The 21653-nt window shown below is 38.7% G+C and overlaps 1 protein-coding gene across 1 annotated transcript; it reads left to right on the top strand.

The window, feature by feature from the left end:
- LOC148423187 (tubulin monoglutamylase TTLL4-like) lies at positions 1 to 20007 on the top strand. Its single transcript, XM_088415958.1, has 21 exons — positions 1 to 148; positions 1071 to 1647; positions 3439 to 3862; positions 3944 to 4061; positions 6464 to 6543; positions 6655 to 6709; positions 9448 to 9566; positions 12251 to 12361; positions 12443 to 12519; positions 12616 to 12807; positions 12890 to 12972; positions 13235 to 13363; positions 13468 to 13590; positions 14346 to 14444; positions 15200 to 15334; positions 15469 to 15606; positions 15695 to 15791; positions 16571 to 16781; positions 17999 to 18066; positions 18150 to 18220; positions 18304 to 20007. The coding sequence occupies exons 2-21, from the start codon at positions 1243 to 1245 to the stop codon at positions 18464 to 18466; spliced, it is 2898 nt and encodes a 965-aa protein (XP_088272084.1). The 5' UTR covers positions 1 to 148; positions 1071 to 1242; the 3' UTR covers positions 18467 to 20007.
- The last annotated feature ends 1646 nt before the right edge of the window (positions 20008 to 21653 follow it).

The following is a 21653-nucleotide window of genomic DNA, read 5'->3' as shown; positions in this document are numbered from 1 at the left end:
GGAATGCGTCACCATCCGCCGGATAAGGATGGTTGTGTCAGCCCCATGTCAGACGCTTACCATGTGAAAGTGGAGCTATTCGCTCCTCTTAGGGTGGATCGAGGAACTGCCACACAACGTGGTGGCCTCTTTCTCCACGTCCAAGTCTGTAAGTTTTATATTATTTTTTTTCAATTTGTACAAAAGGTACAAGATTTGATCGTTGAATCTTAGCAACCGCAATGGCCCTTGTTGCCATGGCGTAACTGCGATAAACACACGATTGAAAGTTAGCCTCAAGTGGCTAGCGAAAATGCCGATTCTGCTCCCCCTCTAAATACGAGGCGCTGGGTTCCGATACAGTTTGAAATTATATGCCACGAAAAAATGTTTTTTTTAAGTATGTTTGTCTCGCATAAAAGAAAAAAAATCCACAAATCAATCAACTTGAACATAGGGCAAACAAAGTCACACATATGCTAGATTTTTCTTGTGAACTTTTAATTCTTGTGCAGTTTTTTTTCCATTCACCACAACTTCGTTAACATATTGTCATCACTGTCACACTCCAAACGGATATTCCTGAGTGTATATTGTTTAAGAGTTCATTGATGGACCCTATCATCGCCTCCTGCTTATCTTGGTTTCGATTATGGGTGTCAAACTCAAGGCCCAGGGGCCAGATCCGGTTCGCCACATCGTTTTATGTGGAAATGCTGATTTGACTTAAACTTTCTGGCTAGAATACCAAACTTGCAAGTGGTCTTCAGATTTTAAAAACCTCAAAAAGATATTTTTGAGACCAAATTAGTGTATGTGCGCCCGTGTGTGCGTTTACCCGTATGAGAAGCCATCTGAGAACACCCAACAATTACATTGTGAAGACCCTTTCAACCTAAAGCTTATGTTTCTCCACCTAGGAGTTAATTAACAGATTTAAGAATTAGAGGTTAAACAGCATCTCACTCATTAAGATCATGTGTCCAAGACTGAATTTGATTCCGAACCACTTCAGGCCTGTAAGAGCTTTTCAAGACCGCTTACAGTGTTTCCTTGCCCCTGAATGTCACTTGGCTTTGTCTTCTTTGCAGGCGTTTGAACTTGGTTGGCAGTGATGATTGCTGTCACTCAGCAGCACCTAGCAAGATCTTCCACTTCAAATCAATGTGGGAAGTTCCTAAGATGGTTTGATTTGAGCTGACGTCTCAAATCCTCAAGAGTCCTTTCACAGGAGAAGAATTAGTCATCTCATTTTGGAGTGTCATGCCCATCACCAAATCCCCACCCTGGGATGGCAGTAGCCCCCAGACATGCTGCAACACGCCCATGTCTCCCTGCGTGTTCATCAACATCAGTCTGGAGACTGTTCCGACTGCTCGAGTGCCTTTTCCAAAACAGGAGTCCACCAAACTTCCTGCCTCCTCGACTGCTCAGGAGCAAGGAAATGTGACAAAAAGCCAATTTGCAGCCATACCAATCCAAACGCTGACATTTGATGGCATTCCTTGTTCAATGAAGTCAAAGGGGGCGAGGCTTATTGGCAGCGGCGCCATGGACACAGGCGACCATTCCATTACCAACCTCAATAGGGAAACCCTCAACGCTTTGAGTGTCAGCGCCTTGCAACCAGTCCAAATACGTCCCTCAGTGCAGATAAATGAGTTTGAGGTACAAAACACATTTTGCTCAATCTCATTTGATACACACACTTTCACTATTTTACTAAGAGAACAATCAGCTTTCACAAGGTTCAATTTTATTGAACAGTCAGAGAGAAGTGTTAATTTAAAATAAAATCCCTCAAATATGGTCTTTTGTGAATTGCCAACAAACATACTGTAAATCAACAGAAACATTTTTTCTATCATTTTAAAGTGTTTAAACTTTGATACTAAGATTTTAAGAACATGAAAAGTAAAGTAAGTATATGGATTACTTTGCAGGACTTTTGATTTTGAAAATTTGCAATTGACGAGCTCATCTGCATCCACATAACTGTACGAGTCAAAATAATGTCCACTAACAATTGAGGCAATAACTTGCTTTCCTACTTGAAAAAAAAAAACTGATGGCATATTATTGGCAGATACGGTTTGTAAACACTGGAAAAACAAAAATAGGCCTGACACCATCACAAATGCAAGATACATACATTTTAAACTGCCGTAATTAAATTAATTAAAATAGGGTCAGGGTTTGGCTTTTTCCCCCAAAATGAAGACCAAAAGTATGGGTGCGCCCTATAACAGTAACTTTTTTTTTTATTGGATGGAATTTGAGAAAAATCGATCTGTCAGCCACATAAGCCAAATTGTTGACATACAGATGTGCATTTTTATATTGTATTTGTTCTTAAAATAATTACCGTAATGAGACAAGCTAGAGGGGAAGCTAGTTGGCTGCCTGTACTTGTTGCAGCTAACAACAGCTTGTGTTAGCTGAGGTTGTTAGGGCAATATTTTCAATAAAAGAAGGGAGCAGGCTGAACCACCGTCCAAGTCCACACTTCTTCACACACAGGAATATTACTAAAATCGTGAGGATCATGTAAAAGTAGTGATGTCTCCAGCTGATTCAATTAGGAGTGGCAAGGTAAGCAGCCGCGTGCTCCGTTTAGAAAACATGGAAAGGTATTCGACTCGTTTATTAATTGCGGTCTTTTGGCATATACACACGGTCATAAACTTGATGGAACACAAATGCTGCTCAACTTGGGCTTTTTATGGTAAAAGGAACTCAACTATTGCGAGGAAGAGGAAAAGCAAGTCATTCCGGCACATTCAACATTACTCTGGTGAGGCATTCACTGACTGCTCACAATGTGGAAAATCTGATTCGCGTTTAACGCCCAACAAATATATAATTTACGGATTGGAATACAACAAATTATGAAAGTTTAAAAAAAAAAGAGTAGATTTATTTAATTTTGCAATAGTTTTTACATTGTTGCCAAAGTGTTGATGCATCTTTTACTTAGTAACATAGAAAATACCAGAATTTGACCCCCAAACTAAGGGCGTGTCTTATACGCAGGTGTGTCTTATATTTGGGAAATTATAGTAGTCAGTATTAGAAAAAACATGAACTGCAGATGAAAAATAAGCCTGGCTCTCCTTTTATGTTTAATTCACTATAATCTTTGTTTTGTTGTTCTCATCTCAATGTAAAGACAACCTTTTGAAAACTAGAAAGTTTGTTAGGCATTATTTCTATTCTCACCTTTAAAAAAAATCTCATCTTTCTCGTAGACTCAAATCCCGTGAGTGATTTCGTATTTTTCACATAACTTTATTTTGTCTCACAAAAGGTCAATGATCCATGATTCCATCTAAATATTTCCTGGTTCAAATAGATCAATAAAAGGGAAACATTGCACAGCCATAATGACTCTTGCGATTGGACATAGATGGATGAAAGAGAGATTTCTGGTTCACATTTCTGGTCCTTTGGTCTCCTTAGGTTGATGCTGCAGAACTGTCCTTCACACCTTCAGTGCCTCTTGTATGCCTTACTCCTTTTGAAGACCATGGAGCAAAGATGGGGAAAGATGCCTCCATTCTTGACGCCAAAGTGAAAATGAGCAAGAGCCTTCTGTTGACTCCTTGTAATCAACGGAACTCTGCAGCAAAGTTTAGTCAGACGCAAAACGGTCATGCTAAATCAGCTGCGATAAATAATCAGTTTCAAGACATTGATGATGGTCCGCCACAAGTTAGTGTTAAGCCTCTAATGCCGATAGCTTTGGATGCAAACAAGAAACTCTCACTAAGTGCACTGGATGGGAATAGAGCTGTATATGGGAAGATCAACGAGCACACGCCAAATGAAGTAATTGTCAGTGCCGCACAAAAAGATGAGCCGAGACCGTTGGACACACTTTCAGGTAATACAAATTGACTTGTTTTGTAGCTTACAAATATGTGGACATGTGGATGACATGCTTAACCACTGTCCCATCCCGCAGGTGCTCTCATGGGCTCTGTGACCACCAAGATCTCAGCCATCCACCTGACAAAGCAGGCACAAGCCGCCTCTATCACATCTTTGTGCGTGTCCTCTCAGTGTGAGGCCAGAGATGCTGGGTAAGATTGTCAAAAAAGATCTTGCAAAATATATTTAATGGGTGCGGTGCGTGTGTAGGTTTGTCTTGATAAGTTCTCATCTACAGACCTGCTCCCCTCAGCAAGCAGCACCGCAAAAATCAACTGATCAATCAACAACCAATCATTTCTAAAATGAATGAGTCATCATTTTAAATGAATATTTTATATATATATATATATATATATATATATATATATATATATATATATATATATATATATATAAATATTCATTTAAAATGATGATGATATATATATATATATATATATATATATATATATATATATATATATATATATATATACATACACACACACATATACACAGTGGGCCCCCGTGTTATGGCTATGCTCGTAACTAATTGCTCGTATGACGGGCAATCCAAACCTATGTTAATTAGTGAATGCATGCAAAAACCTTAGGTAAAAACATCACGACTTTATACACATGTTAAAAATTAGTAACATAATCTACTGTACAGTTAAATAACAAATATACAAAGGAAAAATGACATTTACCTTTGGGGCGACGTGACTTGAGCTGGGTGGAGGCGGAGGGGAGCAGAGACGAACCCGCAGAATTTATTTAATATTTTCTTAAACGAGAACAATTCTCAAACGAGAACATATCACCAGCGATTTCCTTCTCTTTAATCCATAATAGAAGAAGCCTCTCCATTTTGTTGTTGACTGTGGTCCGTCCCCTGGCAAGGAAAGTCTTGCCCTTAGAAGATTGCCGAGCGTTTACGGCCATACTCGCAAGGTTATCTATGCGTGCGCCTCCTTTGTATTTTTTTATTATCTCCTGCTTCGTTTCTATTGTCATCATCCTCTTACTTCTTCCTTTACCCCCACTTGCAATTTTAGAAGCCATGTCTAACAGATAAAGTTTGCAAAGTCTTCACAACACACCGACCAGCTGTGCCATCAAGCTAGATGAAGGCGTTTGGCCAATAGCCTATCGGCATTTCTGTGATTGGTGTGACGCCGGCCAATAGCATATCGGCATCTCCGTGACTGACACCGTGACTGTGACCTTAACTGACCAATAGCATATCGGCATCTCTGTGACTGAGACCATGACTGTGACCTTAATCGACCAATAGCATATCGGCATCTACGTGACTGAGACTGTGACTGAGACCGTGACTGTCTGGCATGCAGGGAATCTTCACTGCACGTCTCTCTGCAATATAGCTTTTTTATTTTTTCTCTCATGAAAAAAAAAAATTGCAATGCACTGAGGGCACTAAGGTAGGTGCATAGTAGTGAAGGATCACTGAATTTCTGTACAGTATTTTGTTTTAAAGAATGCATAAACAGACAAATAGTGCTATCTAGTGGCTAAAATATGACCATGCACTATAGCTGCATCGCGAGGTAAAGGAAAACCAACTGCTTTGAGAGTATTCAGTGTTCACTGACTGCTCGCACGATGGGAAGTCTGAAAGATACTTAACCCGCTGCAAGTAGATAACGTACGGATATAAACATAAGAAAACATAACAAATTACAAAAATTAGATCTGTTCTGTTTTGCTTTAGTTTTTGTTGGTGCATCTTAAACACTCTTCATACAAAATACCAGAATTTGACCTGAAAATTAAGGGTGTGTCCTCTACATAGCTGCGTCCTGTATTTGATAACGGTAACCTCGCAACAACATCTCACCATACACGGCATTAACAGTAGCATCTACATACACTAATGGCTCAAATTTGTAAATATATAATGTAACAAATTATCATCTGTAGCCATTTTCATCTTACCCTGAGCAAGTGGCACCGCAAATTTAGGGAAGGTGGAAATAGCTATGGAAACCCAGATTTTACAGAAATTGGCAAAATAATGATAAATAATACTCACTAAATTCTTAATTGTACAAAATAATCATGAAACAACTCAAACACAAATAGAAAGTAGAGGAAAAAATATTCTATTTCAACTCCATGACAGATTTTCCTTGACCTTGTCATTTGAATTTGTTACATGTCTCGAAACATCATCGTTCTCTTTTTTACATCTTTTAAGGTGCATGGTGTTTATTTTCGGTGTAATGTCAAAAATCCTGCAGACACCCCAGGAAAAAAAAACATAAAATAATAATAAAAAAAAATTAAAAGAAAAAATCTGGATTTAAGTGAGTATGCGGGTTTCTGCTGTATTTGAAACTGTATCAATGATGTGTGGTTTGTTATTCTAAAGGTAGCTATATAGTGGAACAGGCTTATTCTGATGAGTTTTGATTAACAGGGATTTTTGGGATAGATTTTTGTTGTCGTTGTTGCTGTTATGCTACTTTATCTGTGAATAACTTCAGTTTAACATGTCAATGTAACACATCTGACTGTTGCTTTGGTACTACACGTTTGTATCTTCCAGCTCGGAATGCGGCATGCAGGTCGATTGCTGTGATGAGGAGGAGCTTCCTTACGAGTTGGAGACGGCCTGCAGTGATGATGGTAAAGTTGTTGAACGTAAAAACACTTGTGATGAAAGTGCTCGTCAGTTTCCAGAGTGTCATGTTGTCTCCTTTGATCTGCTGACTGATTTTCAGTTTGATGCTTTTCTAGATTATTCGGAGGCGTCATGTATCAACAGCATTTCATCTGCTCCACATCTGTCTGGGTGAGGCTTCATGTTATGTATGCATATACACACGCACACATGCGCACAGCAGGGTCATTTATTTTTTTTAAATATTCATTAGTTAATTTTTATTTCAGTTTTACTTTTGTTCAGTTACTTTGTTATAGCAATGTTGTTAAGTTATTTTTTTATTTCAGTTTTACTTTTGTTCAGTTACTTTGTTATAGCAAGGTTGTTAAGTTATTTTTTATTTCAGTTTTACTTTTGTTCAGTTACTTTATTATAGCAAGGTTGTTAGTTTGCTTGCAGGTGGGGTGTGTAGCTTTTGCGTTGTGTACTGTAATTGCACTTCTACGACACCAGATAGTGCAGTGGCACTCTCATTGTCAAAGTCTATGCGAGAGTTCTAAGCTTTCCATAGCTCTTAACATTTTTTTCCTAAATCAATTTAATTACTCGTGCTTTAGAAAAATATCAGCACAAAGTTTTTTACCTTTCTCTTCATGTTAAAATGTATAAGATGATTAAGTTAATGTTTAAGTGGGGGGGGGGGGGGTCGCTGCAAAAAAATATGAAAACACTGCTGATCTAAAGCTAAATTTGGAATTAGCGAATTCCACGGTTGAACAAAAGTCCTTTCATGTAAGTCTTAGTCATGGTACGAGATACTAATTCCACGAGACAAGCTACTTTACGAGCTTGGGTCCGCAAAAATGACATATGAGATTTTTGCAAAAATGTAAAAACAAAAACTGCTAATATAAATATTCCAATTTCAAAATGATTTATTTTTATTGAGCAGGCTGAAATTAACAATGTAAACTGTTCCAAATGCCGCTGTCATAACAAATGATGCAGCTGAGCTCTCTCAGAATAGTTGACCATGAACAAAAAGTGCCAAACATTAAGCTAATAAACATTAATGCGAATAGTAACTGCAATAGTGATTTTAGTTCTGGGCACGACAACAAGCTATCCGTGGTTCAGCAAACTAACTATTTGTCTAATCTTTAATGGTCATTTTCTTTTTTAGAAATACAAGCATGTCCACATTATAAGGGACCAACTGTGCTCTTTAGGCAGTAACTATACCACTTGCTGTGGAAAAAACACAAACTGGCAACTGGTGTCTCATAAACAGCTCAGTGAAAGTAGCATAAACAGTTAGCTGCATTAGTTAGCTGCGTTTACTACAGCTTTACCAAGCCATGGGCCGCGGCGACCAAGAGTATGAATCACATGGAGAGGAGGCTCCCGCAGCAGGCAGCTGTGCAACTAAAGTGATGTGACGGTATCTCATACCGCGGCTCAAGGGGGTGAATTACCCCCTGAAATCCATTGCCTTCCACTGTCAAAAATGGCTTCATCTCAAGCCCCATGTACATACCAAAATCCCCTGTTATTTTGGTAGCGCTCACACTTGATGGGTCCAGTGGTGATACAGAAGCTTTTTCCTCTATTGGAAAACCAAAATGTTGCCACACAAATGATTTAAAAGTAATCTGAGCATCCCACATTTCTCCTTTCTTGTTTTCAATTAATGGTGAATTGCAAACAACGTTTTTGTGCATACCGCCATCTACCATACGCCTATCCATCAACCTCAATGCTCTCCATTACACTGTTGGCTCAGTAAGCAGGACCCTCCAAAAAAATTGAAAAGGAAATGAATCCCGTGGCATTCCGGATCGAGAAATCTTGTGGCGTTTGATCTCGCGAGTTGTCGTCCCATCCCTAGTAAGTCTGAATGCTGGTACATTTAAGGGGATAGCGGTATATTGCGATTTTGTTTTAATTGTAATTGAAATTATATATCAGAAATCAAAATAATTGATCAATTTTGTGCTTAATGGTTGCATATCAGATGGACTGTTAAAAGTAGATTCTGACAAGACTTTCTGTTTTTGCTCTCAAAAACTGGATCCTTCTTAGCAGATTCTTGTTCAAATATATTTGAAAACAAATATTTACCTGGAATGCTGTTGGCCATGAGGTTGATTCCTGATTGATGATGATTTGCAAAATGAGAAAAAAGGTGTCATTTCCGTGTCATGCATTCTGCCTCACTTAGATAACGGCAAATACCTTTATTTTAGATCCTTTTATGAATTATGGTGTGGTCATTGAACTGACATCTGGCTTCAGTGACATACATCGTACATGCATCAGTTCCTGTGTTCATTCTTTGGGCGGGCATTGTTTGATGAGGGTGAAAGCAGCAGAGTGCAGTGGAAAACTCTGTAGCATTGTGCACCACATTGTTGTCTCTCACCATTACAAGTGTCCACCAAACACTCGTAGCTGCTTTGCAGAATAGCTCGCTCGCCATTGTCGGCTTTATGTAGTCATTTAGGTAACATGCAAGCCCATGCAGGTAGAGTCACCATACGTTAGCTGCGTTCAGAGCGGGAAACGAACATCCACTCATCCTTCGTCTGTTCTTTTAACTTCACCTCCTATATGACTGTCATGTGAGTGATTCATCATTTTGATTAGATAATTTTCTCTAACTGGCTCATATCATTACAATGGGATTAAGAGAGTTGGTATCGTTAATTGATTTTGATACCAGCTATATTTGCTGGTGACACATTCTCACCGGCCATAATATGAGGTACAGTCAATGATATCCATTAAGTGGACTTATCAAAGTTCTTATCAATGATACATAACAGTGCTTTTCAATTAGTATTTAAGTGGAATCGAATCACCCTTCATATTGTAATAAACTAAATGGGTTTTTGGTTGTTGTTTTTTTTTCTTCCTCTGTTTTACAGTGTTGAAGAGCCCATGTCGGTGGAGGTAGAGGACAATCTAAAGAAAAAACCGGCTCTTGTCCCCAGCCTGTTCCCATTCATCCCTCCCACGCTCTATTTCAGTACTGCCAATGAACAAGGTAAACATCCACACCAGGGATGGGCTGAGAACCAAATCCCATGAGACATGTTGTCTAACGAAATTGAGTTCACGAAATTTACAATATAAAATAATGCCTGACATTGTAATGCCCTGGGTACAAATATAAACATAAAAGGCTCATTTGTCAGCTGCAGCTGATGTCTTTCCTACTACTGAATAGTTTAACGAAATGCACACAGCTCGTGTTAGCTCTGGTGTATGGTGATTTAATGTTGAGGGGTGTAATGTTTACAAACTGTCTTATTTACCAATTTTTTTACCATGCCTTTCTTCAACTGAAAAACCAAAATATTGTCACATGTGATTTGAAAGTGATCAAAGCATCCTATATATCTCCTGTAGGGCTGCAGATAACGAGTGTTTTGGTATTATTTATGTTTAATTTTTTGTTTGGTTCCAATGACCACACACACTTATACAGGTAAATGACAAACATTAATCTTTTTTATAATCTACATGACCATATACACGTTTTCTCACTTATACAGGTAAAGGACGTTTATCTTTTTTGATCATCTACATTTTTAATGAATTATGAACTGAGATTTTAGACCACTCCCCATAAATTTTAGTTGAAACAGTGATGACAGAACCACAGCACAAAGTTGAGTCACCCTGATTTGTTCAAAAGTGATTATTGTGAGCCACAGCTGTCCGTATCAAAGCGTGCAGTCATTTACATTAAAGTGCCTTGTAATCCGGTTGCTCTTGCTTAATGATATAAAGCAGGGGTTCTTAGACTTTCTGGAGTCAGGAACCCCTTTTTGTAAATCACATTTTGAGACTCCCATTTCAAATGTTTGCCGAAATCAAACAAAGCCATACTGAAGTTTACAAAATAAACATTGCAAATTGCACGCCTGCTCGTGAAAAACTAGTCAATTTCCCCTAACAGGTTGCTGCCAAATATTAGTGACTAAAAAAAAAAATCAAGCGCGTTGATGTTGATTACGTGGGTCTATTTGACAAATACTGTAAAAAAATTATTATGTTTTAAACATATTAAACTGGTTGACGATTACTTTATTGAAGTCATGAATACATGCCCAATTTAATATAAAGTAAAGCAAAGTTAACACAAATGCATATTATTTTTTTTAAGAAACCAAATTATTTCACGGACCCCTGAAATCGGACACCACTTTAAGAACCACTGATTTAGAGTACTTGAGTGCAGCTAGCTAATGTCTAATCTATGCTAGAGGCTTTGCTAAACGCTGACAACAGGCGTCGTACAATAATATGTCAGCGTGATTGAGTTGTGTTGTTTTTAGTGCCCCGAATTAGCGATGGAAAGTGATTTCATCCCGGAAGAACTTCAAAATAAAGGTGTTCACGTCAGACTGCAACCGTTCGTGTTCATACATTCTTTGGTACGATCATGTTAATTGTAAAGTCTCATCAAGTTTGTAGCGACATTTTTTTACCGTCATCCAGAGTCGAAACAAGCAGTGCAGAGCATGAAGAAGTGGTGCACTCTGTACTTCATTGCAAAAAAAAAAAAGAAAGAAAAAAAAAAAAGAAAGCCAAAAGATCTGCAAGAACGGGAAAATCTCGTGGCCCTGAAATCTCAAAAGAGATCTAGTGTAACAAGATCTTGTCCCATCCCAAATGCACACACAAACACGCACTCCGTGCAGCCAATTGTCTCTTCTTCTGAGACGATACCTGAACCCTAGATGTCCTACTTGTATCCCTACCATTTTAATGGCCAGAATACATTACTGACTTAAGGGTGTGAAGAGAAATGTTCAGCTAGTGAGTTCTACTTTTATTTGCGCTGACTCATTTAGTCTGCACCAGTCATTAAAAAGGCAATGTAACCTTTATATAGTCCATCTTATGTTTTACTTCATGCATACCCTCATGCCTTGTTTACTACCCGTTTGTTTTGGACAGACATTCGCCAATTCAAAGACTTACTTATTATTAATAGTTATTTTGCTATTGAAAGTTATTACTAGAACCGGTTTTCATAATTAGCCTGAATGATTCAGCTTTTTGTCTGAGCGATTTGGAAAACATCAACGGTAACTTTTCATTTATGGACAGTCCCACGTTTTTTCTTCTTGCAAATAGCACAACTTCCATAGCAATGGGTTTCTGCAAAATTGCTCCGTTTTATGTTATTTTGAAGAAAACAAAAGTTTTTTTTCAAATGTTTAGTTCATAATAACAAATTAACTAAACTTGTGTTAATAAATCCAGAAACTCGTGAGAATAGGTCTTTTATATGCACTGTATTTCAATTTTTCAAAAGTAAATACATCAGAGCCAAAATTAAATTAAATTCTGAAATCAGCAGTTTTATGACATTATAGCCTGTATAATCTAGTTTAATGATAGTTCAGAAAATGGAACTCAGGTAAAATAGGTTAAAAGTTTTTTTTTGTTTTTTGTTTTGTTTTTTTCCTCCCAGTAGCACCTGCCTGTGATAAACAGTCTTTCAGTTGGGTTCGTTTCCTCTCTTATTTCAAGTGTTTGTTTCTCCTTGCACAGTATTAAGGATAACCTTACGTTTTATAGAGATGACAATTTTAGCCACTTGTACATTTGCAGTACACTGATCTGAGGTCCCCACAATTTTGTGTATCTTATGTGCCTTGCTTGTGTCTTCATTTTTGTCATTTTATTATTATTATTTTGCTGTGTTTCCTGCAGTTGATTTGCTGCCTGGAGAGCAAATGCGACTTTTAAAGTGGAAGATTAGCTCCGTCACACCCAATGTTGTGAAAAGCGCCATCGCCAGGTCACACTTTGTACACACCAAGAGTAGGTTTCCTCAAGTGAAATTTGTGTTTTTGTGAAAGTTTGTTTACATGATCAAAACGCTCACCATTGTGTACCTGATAGAAAGCCATGACTGGTTGGGCTGCTGGGGGCACCATATGAAGTCTCATTGTTTCAAGACCCTTCAAGAGCACCAGAAGGTGATAACACGACACTGCTTAGAATCATTCAGTCTAAATAAAATGTAGTTTGTTTCCCCAATAAACTCAATTTTCTCTCTTTCTGGCACTTTCTAGTTGAATCACTTTCCCGGAACATTCCAGATTGGCAGGAAGGACCGACTGTGGAAGAACCTGTCCAAGATGCAGTGTCGCTTTGGCAAGCAGGAGTTCAATTTTTTCCCACGCACCTTTGTACTTCCTCAGGACATCCTGCAGCTACGTAAGGCATGGAAGGACGGCTCCAGGCAGAAGTGGATCATCAAACCTGTAAATTTATAAAGCATAGCTTTCACAACTACCCCCACGATTGTAAATGATACATTTTAAAGGATTTATTATTTCCCAACAGCCGGCCTCAGCCAGAGGAATGGGAATTTCAGTCATTCACAAATGGAGCCAGATGCCACGCAAGAAGTCACTTCTGGTCCAGAAGTAATGAGTCATGAAGTAGATTGTGTTGACAAAAGTATTGGGATACTCTTCAATCATTTCAGCGTTTGCACCCCCACGTCCTCGAGGTGCTTTAAAGGGGATTAAAAAAAGTCATGCGTTATATTTTCTCGTTTAAAACACGGGGAACTACCATACGGGGAACTACCATTAGAAACTGTATTTTCCCAATACTTTTGTCCACAGATTTAAAAAAAGAATCCATATTTATTTTAGAAGCATTGACAAACATTGTGTTTGTTAGGTATCTCCACAAGCCCTACCTCATCAGTGGTAACAAGTTTGACTTGCGCATATATGTCTATGTGACATGTTATGACCCACTCAGACTATACATCTTCTCAGATGGGCTGGTCCGCTTTGCAAGCTGCAAGTATGTGTTGAGTAACCATTTAACATAGTGACATTTTACCGGCTATCTGGAAAGTGTGCAACTTGGCAACTAATAATTTAAACGTGTTTGTTGTCCCTCCGCAGATATTCGTCCTCCATGAAGACACTGAGTAACAAGTTCATACATCTGACCAACTACAGCGTCAACAAAAAAAATTCGGAGTACCAGGTCAATAGCGATGACAAAGCCTGCCAGGGACACAAATGGTAACAAAATGGTGGTATGCTTAAAGGCAGATCTGCTCCATGAAATATATTTTTCAGACTATAAATCACTTCAGAGTAGAGTCGCACCTGTACCTCCAAAAAAGTCACTTTTCATATTCAACCGTTCACATTGCGTTTGCAAAGAGAGCAAGCCATTTAACACGTAAGATCAATGTCAGTCAAGAATTTGTGAAATCAACACTCACATGTGTACTGACCAAGAATATAGATTTTTGGAACAAACAAAAAGACAACAACAAAAAGAAACTGACCAAATTGTGACATTTGATGCGACTGCATAATGCCAGTGATTATTTTAAGGCATATATAATATATTTTAAAAATATATATATTTTAAAATATATTTCAAAAAATCTAGAACATTCGCACCCCAAAAGGGTTAGCAGCGGGGTTTTTGGATGCCTTATCCAATTTTAGTTTAAATGTATACAATTTGCACTAGTGTATAAGTCGCAGGACCAGACATGCTGCTGCAATTTATTGTCTGAAAAATATGATCACTCGCTTTTGGAAAATTAGTCAGAGAAAACAGTTGACTTTGTTACTTTTTGATGTCTCCATTCATGTAATGACACTGTATGGGATGTAAGTACTCATGTTAACTGATTATTGAAAATTTTAAAATTTTTGTTGCTGCGTTCTTTTTTGTTTTGTTTTTTTTAAAGAAGAATTTTAAAAAGTTGTCTTTCCTGCATATATTTGGACATAGCCTGAATACACTTGTGTGTTTTCAGGACTGTGAAGGCCCTGTGGCAGTATCTTGGTTCCAGGGGAGTAAACACCACTTTGATTTGGGAGAAGATTAAAGACATCGTCATCAAAACAATAATTGCGTAAGACAACAGATTCATTTCTTGTGCTGAATACATTCTAGTCTATAATAAACACCCCCAAAATCACTTGAATGCAGCTACATTTTCCATCTTCCCATGTATTATACACACACTAGAATTGCTGATGTAACACATGGTCTTATAAAGTCCTGCATATTTGGCAATGTTTTCAGGGTGTTTTTCAGGGAACCTGGTTTTGTACAAAAAAAAAAACTAGAAAACATAAACAGAAATATTAGGTTTAATTTACATTTAGTTTTAGGGAGAAAAAAATGTTTAAATATTTATAGTCATTAATGTTTGAATTATTGATAGCTTTTGTTTGTCTTGCATTTGTTTGAAAGTGCCAAGATCAAGTGAATTCAGTGTTCTTGTTCACCTCGCCAAATGTAGCCACTAACCGTTGTTATAGTCAAACAATAAAAGGTATATATGGATTGCCTGTATTCCCACACGTTCCTTGTTGTGTTTGGATATAAGGAAACACAATAAACAAACCAATAAATTGGAGCTTCTCTGTACAGGTCCTTTTGAAATTAAACCTACTGCTGACATTGTATTCCCCTTATATATATCTCTAATTCATCACTGAAATCTGACTTTTTTTGTTGTTTTTTTCAATTTCCCTTGTAGCCATTTATAATACACCCAATCATTTTCAGCATGGGTATTATACATGAAAAATTATGGTACTTTAAAAATAATAGCTAAATATTGAAGCAGATTTATTAACTCTTTTGTGTATCTGTCATCAGATCCGAACCATACGTGAACTCGCTGCTCAAGATGCACGTGCGTACACCTTACAGCTGCCACGAGCTTTTCGGCTTTGATATCATGCTGGATGAAAACCTGAAACCCTGGATCCTCGAGGTCAACATTTCACCCAGGTAACACACACATGCACACAAGGTCCCACTGTATCTACGAACAATGCTCGATTATTTTTCTTTGAAATAACCATGACCGATCTTCAATAGTTAACTAAATCTATGCTTTACGTTTTGCTGTTTGTGTCATGCAGCCTCCATTCCAGTACAGCACTGGACCTTTCTGTCAAGAGTCAAATGGTTCGAGACCTCTTGAACCTGGCGGGTTTCCGTATTCCACGTCGAGAGGATGTTGTTGCTTCCAGTGGAAGCATATCTAGCTCCAACAGCAGGTATGAGAAGGGAATGCATTTAACACCAGAGATACATACAAAAGAAAATGCATACTGATTGTTTGGTCTTCTGTGTGTGCATATGCAGTCTGTGTGTCGTAAGCAAGGAGACGACCAATCTGGAGGTTTCATTTGACGAGAAAGCGAAACGGGCTTTTTATCTCAAACAGCGCTTTGCTGACCAGGTACACAACAACTCTTTGTATGCAGTTCATACAAATTATGCGAAAATTATTATTTTTTTTTTATATTTGAGACAAAGATTACAACAATACATGTTTACTTATCTTTAATTATGAATGCCTCATACAGTAACTGTACTGATCTGTTTCCATCCTAGGATTGTGGTATTGAACTTGAACATGGGCTGGAACTAACAAATACATACACACCCATGACACCACTCATTAATTGAAAAGCATGAAAATGTACTTAACTGCTTTTGGTCCGCTAGATGTCAGGGGGTAAAGGGGCAAAAATGTTAATAATGCTTCCATCCATTTTCTAGCGCCGCTTATCCTCACAAGGGTCGCAGGCTTGCTGGGACACCCTCATTTGGCTGCCAGCCAATCACAGGGCGCACAGAGACAAACAAGCACAAATAATCACACCTAAGGGCAATTTGAAGTGTCCAATACACCTACCATGCATGTTTTTAAGAATGTGGGAGGAGACTGGAGTGCCCAAAGAAGACCCACGCGAGTTCGGGGAGAACATAATGATTCATTTGTTAATCGATTAGTTCTGGAATAATTGTTCCAGCTTGAAAGGAAATGAGTGTGAATTTGGAGCAGTTGGTGTTCTTGCGTTCACACACTGTCATCCTTGCATTCAATATGTTACCTTTTGGCAAAATATTCCAAGGAGGACAAAAAAAAAAGTATATGAGAAGATTTTACCTGATCTTGCCGCCTGTGATTTTGTATCCAGTGTTCCAGTATTGTGAATGTCTGTCTTCTTTCAGAATATACTGGCCACAGTCTTGGATGTTTTGACACCCAACGATGTCCGCGTCCTTGCCGAGACTGAAGACGAGTTGAGCCGCAGCGGAGAGTTTGAGCGCATTTTCCCATCAGCGTCATCATCCAAATATCTGCGCTTCTTTGAGTGTCCACGTTACTTCAACATTGTGTTGGACCAGTGGGAGCACAAGTACTCCAACAACAGGACAAAAGGTTTGTCAGTGGGTTTTATTTCATGGTGCGAGGTTTGCTTGTGCGATTGAATCAACCCAAGGCTCAAAATAAGCTGGTTCGGATCTCTGTTTACGACGTAAATATTGGACTTTGCGCCTAATCTAAATACGTACTCACAGACTGAGCATTATTTCGCTTTCGGTCCCAAATAGTTTTTGAACAAGCTCCAAGCATATGCCCCCCCCAAGATGGTCCCGCTGAGCAGGATCTCATTGTCTTGTCCGCCAGCCCATCTCACTCTGGTGCGCTTATACCAGTGCCGCGCGCCTTGGCTCTGGCCCTAACCAAATGTCGACCCAGAGGACCCATTTACCTGAGCACAAGCCCATGGCCGGCTGGATTGCCCTGATGGCAGCTCATGTGTGCCATTCAGTCACTGTGGTGTGCCAGGGCTCCTCCCCAGAGCGTAGCCGCTCCTCCTCGGAGCCCCCGCTAGCTCAGTTAATGGCAAAATTCAGTTGCATGAGCGCCAGGCAAGAGAGCGCTTAAGTTTTCTTAGACTTAGCTGCAAGCAATTTATAAAAATGTTTTATATAAACGCTGTCAAAATTTAGTCTTAGTATATGGCTCTGGCCACAAAATTGTGAATGGTAGGCCGCGGATCCCCCCTGGGCCATAGTTTGGTCACTTCTGCTGTTGTGCATAAAAGTGAAATTGTATAAAAAGAGCACTGTAAACATTAGCTACTAGCTGAACAATAGTTAGCATTAGCAATCGCTAAGCTATACTGATGCACCTCACTAAAAAAATGTGATGAAGGCTTGCATGTGCTCATGAATGAACAAGACATGCGAAACAAACTGAAAAAGTAGAACGGAAGGTTTTTTCAAAAGGACTTCATTTCCAAGCACACCACTGAGTGAAAGCAGCACTGTGTTGCTCACAACAGAAGACGTTCACTCTAGGAACCAACAGTTATCAAGTTGGTTGAGTGTTATCGTGACTAAGCTGCCGGAAAAGAACTTCAAAATAAAAGCGTAGCAATGCTGTTCGTGTCATATGTTACTTGTACCATAAGGCTGACTTCTTGTGAAAGTTTGGCACCTGATATTTCGACAGGCAGTAAAGGACAGTAAAATTTCAAATAGCTTTAATAGAATTCGGACATTGGTTAAACAAATCCTCATCATTTATGGCCTAATGTGTTTTCTTTCTTATAAAATGACTGAATTGACAGATGTACGTTCTATGTGCAGGTATCAATCTGCTTTGGCCTTTGTGTCAAAAAGGAGTCCATCTTGGCACCACTGATCCTGATCACATGGTAAGCAGCATGACTCTTTTGACCCTTTTTCTATGAACATCGATTTTCAAATGCTTAACCTCTGTTTTGGCGTGTCCTTCTAGTGGTCCAAGTCTAGCTACATCTCCAAATTTGAGTATCACAGAGAGGCATCAGCCAACTCCCCTAAATCCAGGTGTGCACATTGACTGAAACGCTCTCACACTTATCAAATGCGCACGTTGCAGTTGAGGGGAAAAAACTGCTTTCATCTTTCAGAGTGGCGGTCATCCATCAGGACCAGTCGGACCACGGGGACATGGACATGGACATGGACGAAGGCTCAGACGGGGATTCCCTGGTATCCAGTTCTCCCGCTTTGCAAAGTTCCGGATCCAGTTGTGGCAGCAGCGCCTGTGCCAGTCCTCAGCTCAGTTTATGAGGCATCCTCGCACCCACAACATCTTGCTCAGGGTCTTCTACTGCCTCCTGCAAATGTCCTCACTACAGGTTACATTCAGCCAGATTCCACTTCACAATTGAGATCATTTGAGATCATTGTGACTGCTGGTTGATGGTGCCTGAAGGGGGGAAAAAAATGCAATTTTATCTAGTTTCTGACCAAGTCAGAGCCGAAGAGCCGAATGGGCCACGCTAAAGAATTTCATCTGGCTCCCTGTGCAATTCTACAACCAAGTTCATACACTTAGTATTCTAAGGATAGTTTATTATTGATTTACAGATATTTGTTATTACAGCACTGCCATGCTCTCCTTTGAAGTGTTTAAAAGCTCCTAGAACGAAATGCAGAATACTTCACTTAAAACCGCGACACCAACCAGCTTGTTGGATTGACGAGTAAGGCTTGACCTCAAACGTTGTGCAACCATATGGAACACCTTCTCTTGAATGGATGTGCATGTTCCAACTCCGACCGCGCTTACTGTGTGTTATTAGGACTAAATGCTTACATTTGAAGTGCTTTTCTGGCATTTTAGAGAGCTGGCATCCAATCCAGACTTGCCCCTGGCTGCTTCCGAGAGAAGTGGCCTTTGTGACTAACCTGATGCCACTGTAATCATAGTCCTTGATTACTTGGAAACTTTTAACATTATCAGTCTCGTTTGTCAAAGATTGACGGCAGTTTCATGAATGTTCCATGGGCACCCTGTGTCAGGGGCATTAAGGACCACTCTAACTCATTTGTTTTCAGTTGTTGCATTTGGATGCTGATGTTAGAAGTCCTTCACCTGAGCCTAATGCAAGTCCACAGGAAGCACACTTGCTTTCTAATTTAGACAAATAGGCCATTAGTAGCCGGCAGTTTGTAGTTTTGTTTTTTGTTTTTTTTGGAGGGGGGGGGGGGGTCTTTAGTATTGATATGAAGGCATTTCAACTACTGTGAGAACACATTCTGAAAACAAAGTGTTTACACTGTACAATAAGAAGTTGTGCATTTTGGTGAGGATCCAGATAAAGGGGTCTACACAACGATATTTTCGCCCTTTAGTTCGAAATAAAGTCCATTAACAAGGGTTAGGGTAACAAGTAGACTGTTAACAGATAGGAAAATAAAATGTGTCAAGGAGGCTTGTAGTATTAGTTAACTGAGAGAATTCTCTCTCAGAAGTATATATAATATATATATATATATATATATATATATATATATATATATATATATATATATATATATATATATTTTTTTTTTTTTTTTTTTTTGCACAGCACAAGTCCTTTCAAAATCTACATATAAACACAGCTACTTGCTATCATTGCCACTGACAACGACACCTTTGTTGGCCCCTTTAGGGGGAAAAAAAAGTCCATGTTGATGTTGAGAGGGAAAAATGTTGCTAATGTAACAGGTGTAATAATCATTTGAGATTCTAATGTTTCTTACTGACGATAAATGTAACATTTCTTAAGGGCTTGAAAGTATTCCTCAGATTAAGTTTGAAAATAAAAGTTACACTTGATGGAGCTTGTGTTTTCTGTTCGTTGTTTTTTAAATTTTGTGTGGTCCTGTCGCAGTAAATTTTTCACTTGATAGTCTTAGAGCAAAAGGTAATGTCGCTGTTGAGTCGGGGCCCCACAGCGTTTGCAATAGAACATGGTTGTAATCTATTAATATCCCGGCTTTTCACTCGAGCGGCAGGCCTGTTTGGATAACCACATGTATTAATAGTATGATCCTAGAAAACAGCTGTCCTTGCCTTCAGCTTTCTGTCTGTAACATTAAACGCCAATAAGATAATGTTTTTCTTTGATTAAGGGTTTGGGGTGGGGTTTTTTTTTTTTTTTTGGGGGGGGGGCTGTCTTAGGTTTATAGGTGAATTCTAGGTGAATTTTGATTGTTGATTTGTGTGTGATTTAGACTAACCTGTTACATGTATAAACATTGTAAAAAGTAGTTAAAGTTTTTGAAAGTTAATTTATATTGCATCATTCAATTTTAGCTGATACAGGATAATGGTATTTAGAGAAAGCGCTGGAAGTAGCGGGGTCACAAAGTGTTTCTCTTTGCTTGGAGGGAGCTTTGCAAAAATAATTGAGAAGCACTCGTCTAACGTCTCTTTTTTTTTTTTTTTTTAATGCATCTGAATGCACCACTCACTCGTTTACTACGTTATTGAAACACATGTGCACCTGTATGTACACTTGTATGTACCTCCCAGTGCCAACGGCACCTTTACAGATGTGCAAGTTACCGATACATTGGGCCCTCTCACACATCCATATACAGTATGTTTTTGAGCTTTGCACTGATAATCATGCTTTTCCTCGTTGGCTTAGAGGAGACAGGATCTATCATTTTATCCCACAAGGTGAAATAAGGCCTTGTCAGACCTCAGTCCACTTTTCCACCTGCTTTCTCTTCATTTGTAAGCCTTTGCATTAGACGCTATGGCAAACTGTCAACAGACACAGTTGTTTTCTGAAGTGTTCCTGTGCACACATCATTAGTTTCCTTTACACAATGATGCTGATTATGCTTGGACATTCAATGTTCGGCCATGTCATTTATATGCAGAGATTTCTCCAGATTCTCTCATTTCTTTGATGTTTTTGACCATATACATGATAAATTCTAAGTTCCATAAATTTGTATGAAAATAGTTTGTTCGTTATTAGGTATCCTGCACTTTAGAATGAAAAATGAATGAATGAAAAAACAGCATGTTGTCTTATCAGTGATTTTATCAGAAGCAAGATGTCCCTCATTATTGTTTCCGGTGTGCATTTCTATTTCTTTGTTGTATCGTTTTCACACAAATTAATGTATTGTAGTACATTTATCTTAGAGCAGGATATACAGCTCTGAATCCAATCTAAAGCGTTTTCCCTAGATTGGCCCCAAGACCCCGATCTTAACCCAAATTCCTCAACTACTGCCGTAAAACCTACGTTTTAATTCAAAATGTTATGTTAAAATCAACCCCTGCACTACCGATTTTATTTTATTTTATTTTATTTTTTTTTTTGGGGGGGGGGGTCTATTTATAAGTCTAATGTTTGTATTAAGTATGTATTTAGTCTAATATACTTGGAAAATTAGTTTAAAAATTCCCACTTCCATTTCAACCAAGAAATACCACTGGGACTGTATGTATGTATATGCCATAAAC

Source organism: Hippichthys cyanospilos, chromosome 5, assembly GCF_059441005.1.
Source record: "Hippichthys cyanospilos isolate Australia breed blue-spotted pipefish chromosome 5, RoL_Hcya_1.0, whole genome shotgun sequence".
Lineage (NCBI taxonomy): Eukaryota > Metazoa > Chordata > Actinopteri > Syngnathiformes > Syngnathidae > Hippichthys > Hippichthys cyanospilos.
Note: the sequence above shows the minus strand (reverse complement) of the source record. Positions and strands in the feature narration are given on the sequence as shown.

Excerpts from the sequence above, each read along its gene's own strand:
- LOC148423187 (XM_088415958.1), top strand. The coding sequence starts at position 1,243 with ATGCCCATCACCAAATCCCCACCCTGGGATGGCAGTAGCCCCCAGACA. Across the intron at positions 15,607-15,694 it reads ATATCTAGCTCCAACAGCAG|TCTGTGTGTCGTAAGCAAGG; the intron begins GTATGAGAAGGG and ends GTGCATATGCAG. Across the intron at positions 18,067-18,149 it reads CCACTGATCCTGATCACATG|TGGTCCAAGTCTAGCTACAT; the intron begins GTAAGCAGCATG and ends GTGTCCTTCTAG.